The following is a 4,565-nucleotide window of genomic DNA, read 5'->3' as shown; positions in this document are numbered from 1 at the left end:
GGGGGGTGCTATGGGGTGTGGATGGAAGGGCAGTGAAACAAGACCAGGACAAGTCACTGGCCAGCTCAGGCGTGTTTGTGTTTCTCTTTTCTTAGCTCAGTGAGTATTGGGTATGTGTCACCCTGCCAAATCCCCGATCACAAGTCTCCATGAACTGGCGGTGAGCTGGGATAATAAAACCCCTGACATCACCATTCCAGAAGCTTCACAAGACTGCATATATAAAGGGCTGGCTGTGGCTGCGGCTGAAGGAGCTGACCAGCCAGCCGACCCCCTACACTTACCTAGCCACCATGGACATCGCCATCCACCATCCCTGGATCCGACGCCCATTCTTTCCTTTCCACTCCCCCAGCCGCCTCTTTGACCAGTTCTTCGGGGAGCACCTGTTGGAATCTGATCTCTTTCCAACTTCTACTTCCCTGAGCCCCTTCTACCTTCGACCGCCCTCTTTCCTGCGGGCACCCAGCTGGATTGACACCGGGCTCTCAGAGGTGAGTCTCCTCTTTCTGCAAAGACAGGAGAATAATTCCTGGAACTTTCTGGAACCATCGCCATCATTTTGCCTTGCCTTCCTGAGGAAGGTCAAGTCGCTTAAGTGTTTCAGGTGCATGTGGGTCTGGACATGAAGGAAAAGAAAGTCTCTGTTGCCTTCTTCTTCCAGGCACTTGCTTGTATTTTGTTTCTCTGTATGCTCGTTATTACACTTCTCGATGCTCTGGGAAGATCATCTTCTGTTAACTTCCAAGCAGAATGGCATGAACGTTCTCTCCTTTGGTTCTTAAAGACCTTCAGGGGTGGGAATGTTTGGGAAGCTGCCTCCAGATCTCTTGACTCACCTCATGCTCCTGACAAACATTATCATCTCAAGTTTCAGAGCTGGGAGAATCCTTCCTCACCTTGAACTTTCCCTTCCTTTGGGTGAATCTGGAGACAACCACTGTTATTCTCCTCCTTTCTATTCCCTCCTCTGTAGTTATCTGGGTTTCACAGAAACCCAAATCTAAGCCTTATGAGGAAAGAGTATAGGTCTGGTCTTGGCATCCCCTCACTTTCATAAGAGACTGGTAGAAGCGGGTGAACAGATAAGGTTGACAGGAGCTGCCACAAGAGAACACTGCGGTTTAAAAATATTCAAGTATGAGTAAACAGTGGCTGAGTGGGGAAGGGCCTTGGAAAGACAAAGAGGACTAGCAGAACATTCCAGATTGAGTGGGTGGGAACTTTGGCAGAGACCAGTAGAAGAAGAAGGGACCTTTGTCTTACAGACAAATGACAACAGGAGGCATTGGCTTGAAAGGCAACAGAGGCCTTGTCCAGGCCCATCCTTGTGATTTGCTAAGTCCTCATAGGTGGCCTTTCTTCCCTGTGTCTGTAAATAAAGCATAGGCCTGCTAGCCAAATGGTATGCTTTGTGCACAGTTATGGTGGCATCCCTAAACTAGAGAGCCACGCTTATTCAAAAAGAGACTCTTAGCTGAAAAAGAGAAACTTGTAGAAATAACTCTACAGTCTACAGAAAGGTGAGCCTGCACCAATGTAATTAACATTCATCTTCTCTACCTCCCCTTCCTCACGCTCCAATCCACAATTTCTAGATGCACCTGGAGAAGGACAGGTTCTCTGTCAACCTGGATGTGAAGCATTTCTCCCCAGAGGAGCTCAAGGTCAAAGTGTTGGGAGATGTGATTGAGGTGCATGGCAAACATGAAGAGCGCCAGGTATGTGGCTTGTTTTCAGTTCTGCCCATTCATTACATGCCCTCTGATGCCGGCAGCATCCTAGTCCCAAGATATAAGGGTCTGGATCAATGTCACAAATCAGTAGCTAGGAGACTACATTCTATTTTGTTTTGGAATTGTGTTTGTTTGCCTACAAGTGGCCTTTTTTGTTTGTTTTTAATGTCTTAGAGGGGATAGATGGAATATTCACTCTCTACTAAAGCCAATAGCTCTCAACCATAGCCAGTTTGAATCCTCGTGGAAGTTTTTGCAAACATCCCAATGCTCAAGTGTGCTCTAGTCTGTTGACATCAGGATGGTTAGTGGTACAATTCAGGGATAAGTGTTTTTAAAACTCTTTTGGATCATTGTAATGTTGCAGTCAAAGTTGAGAACCACTGGTTTAGGCATAGAGCTTGCCAGCAACAATTGTAATTACATAATTAATTAACTGCATGCACCCTGAAGGCATTTAGGTTTGTGACCACTTTATGTGTTTTTCAGGATTTTACCTCTCCTTAATCTCAGACTATGTGGTTTGTCTACTTTTCAGAACTGCACTTCGCTCCCAATCCCTTAAGGTCTATGATAATCGGTTAATTGAGTCTACCTGAATAAATTCCTGAGATTTAGAAGGTGTAAAGATAAGGGTCAAGTGCTCTTTAGAGGAGACAGGAGAGTTGAAAAGCTTCGCTTTAGTACCTTCTGGGAGCATTTTTTAAATGAGCATTCCTTTCACTGTACACACAGGACAGAACAGTCTGATGTCCTCAGGCTGCTTCAGTTTTGCTCACTCATTCAAGTTTGGGTCATAGCGGGATGGAGTGACTCCTTTTTAGCAGCACTCTTATTGGTCTGGAACGTTCCTAGAGTAAGGACAATTACTGGTTTTCCTCTGGGACTGACCAGCTGAGATGAGATTCAGATTCTGTAGGCCTCGCAAACATTGAGGAAACATATTTAGGAAATAGCCCTAAACTAAGCTGAGCTAAACATCTCCATGTCTCAGGGCTGGGTAACTATGAAGTGTGGGAGCTATTGCAGACTTCTCAGACTCTTGAGGCAGCAGTAACCACTTAGACAACTTTAGCCCCAAACTGAAATGAAGAGCTGTTAGCTTTTTCTCCTTACAAGTTTCCATGGTATTTGGTTCCACCTAAAGAAAGTGGGGATGTTTGAGGTTTTGGCAAGTGAATTTATGAACTACTCTTATCTCTCCTTTTCTGTTTCTTTTCTGTTCCCATGAATTAGGATGAACATGGCTTCATCTCCCGGGAGTTCCACAGGAAATACCGGGTCCCAGCTGATGTAGACCCTCTTGCAATTACTTCATCCCTGTCATCTGATGGGGTCCTTACTGTGAATGGACCAAGGAAACAGGCCCCTGGCCCTGAGCGTACCATTCCCATCACTCGTGAAGAGAAGCCTGCTGTCACTGCAGCTCCCAAGAAATAGATGCCCTTTCTCAGATTACATTTTTTAAAACAAGAAAGCTTCCCCACCACTGAATGAAAACCTTCTGACTAGTGTTGAAGCTTATTAATGCTAAGGGCAGGCCCAAGTCATTAAGCTAATAAAAATATCATTCAGCAACAGATAATTGTCTCTCGTTTGAATGGTTAGCATGTTTTAAAACAAATGCCTGTGTACAAATACCAACAGATTTATATTTAACCACGATTTAAGGGACTCCTGGGACTTTATAGAGTTGGAATAACTGGCTCTACCACTTATTGTTGTTGTTTGCTGTCGAGTGAGAACCAACCCGTAGCTGACCCTCCAGCGGGTTTTCAGAGGCAGTCAATCACATGGGAGGAGATTGCCCATCCTTCTCCTGCAGAGGAGCTGTTGGATTCGAACCCCATGCCTTTGGGATTGCAGTGCAGCATCTTTACCATTAGGCTACCAGAGCTCACTATTGGTATAATTTAGGTATAGAATGCTTAACCATTCTAGTTTTCTATTTGTAACACAGGGCCCTGGTTGATATAAAATGTTGAAGAATAAATAGGTAAAAGCTCTGGCAGAGCAATAAGAATTCCAGTTGCTTGCTTTCTTCCCTCTTGTAAGCTCTCAGTTCCAACAACTGGAGCAAATCTGAGTGAACTCAGGAAGGGAATCATATAAGAGGTCTTAGTACACTGTTAAAATGAATTCTGCCCTAGGGAGGAGATGTCAAGGTTATTTGATATTTTTCTTCTTAGAAGCATTGCCTTTGAATGATTTACAAGGGCAATAAATAAGACTTGAGTGATTACCAATGAACAAGCCACTGTGGTGTGGTCTTTAAAGTGTCCAGGAAACATCTATCAAACTAGGAAGCTCCTCAGAACCAGACGGAGAAACATCTGATGACTCACAATAAAAACGTTGTTTTAGAATTATACTCAAGCAGGTTGATAAATAATTCTATTGTTTAGATTAAAGAAAAACACACCACCTTACCAAGAAATCCCTTCATCTCACATCAGTGGGTCTAGACAAAACTTCTGACCCTTGTTAATGGAAAACAGCCACACTATAGATTATTTAGAGAAGCTTGGTGACCTAGTAGGCAAGGTGTTGCACTATCTACATAAAGGCAGTTGGTTTTAATTCACCAGCTGCTTATTGGGAGGAAGATGGGTATATGCTTTACAACCTCTGAAAATCCACTGGAGGGTCAGCTGTGAGTCAGGTTTGACTTGACAATATATAACAACCACTACAACAGTCATCTAGTATAAGTATTTAGAGGTTGTTATTATTAGCTTCCCTTTAACAGTTTTAGAATTATTTCAGAATGACTGTACCTGATCATGAATAAGTGAATTTTTTGCCTTCACTGGGCCTCTTTTTATAGTA

The 4,565-nt window shown here is 43.6% G+C and overlaps 1 protein-coding gene across 1 annotated transcript; it reads left to right on the top strand.

The window, feature by feature from the left end:
• Positions 1-3,321, top strand: CRYAB (crystallin, alpha B). The gene is made up of 3 exons (XM_006890772.1): positions 1-494; positions 1,599-1,721; positions 2,973-3,321. The coding sequence occupies exons 1-3, from the start codon at positions 294-296 to the stop codon at positions 3,174-3,176; spliced, it is 528 nt and encodes a 175-aa protein (XP_006890834.1). The 5' UTR covers positions 1-293; the 3' UTR covers positions 3,177-3,321.
• The last annotated feature ends 1,244 nt before the right edge of the window (positions 3,322-4,565 follow it).

Source organism: Elephantulus edwardii, unplaced genomic scaffold, assembly GCF_000299155.1.
Source record: "Elephantulus edwardii isolate Elephantulus edwardi_28Jun2011 unplaced genomic scaffold, EleEdw1.0 scaffold00093, whole genome shotgun sequence".
Lineage (NCBI taxonomy): Eukaryota > Metazoa > Chordata > Mammalia > Macroscelidea > Macroscelididae > Elephantulus > Elephantulus edwardii.
The sequence above is the reverse complement of the archived record's forward strand: the minus strand, read 5'-3'. Positions and strand labels throughout refer to the sequence as shown.

Excerpts from the sequence above, each read along its gene's own strand:
- CRYAB (XM_006890772.1), top strand. The coding sequence starts at position 294 with ATGGACATCGCCATCCACCATCCCTGGATCCGACGCCCATTCTTTCCT. Across the intron at positions 495-1,598 it reads TTGACACCGGGCTCTCAGAG|ATGCACCTGGAGAAGGACAG; the intron begins GTGAGTCTCCTC and ends CACAATTTCTAG. Across the intron at positions 1,722-2,972 it reads GCAAACATGAAGAGCGCCAG|GATGAACATGGCTTCATCTC; the intron begins GTATGTGGCTTG and ends CCCATGAATTAG.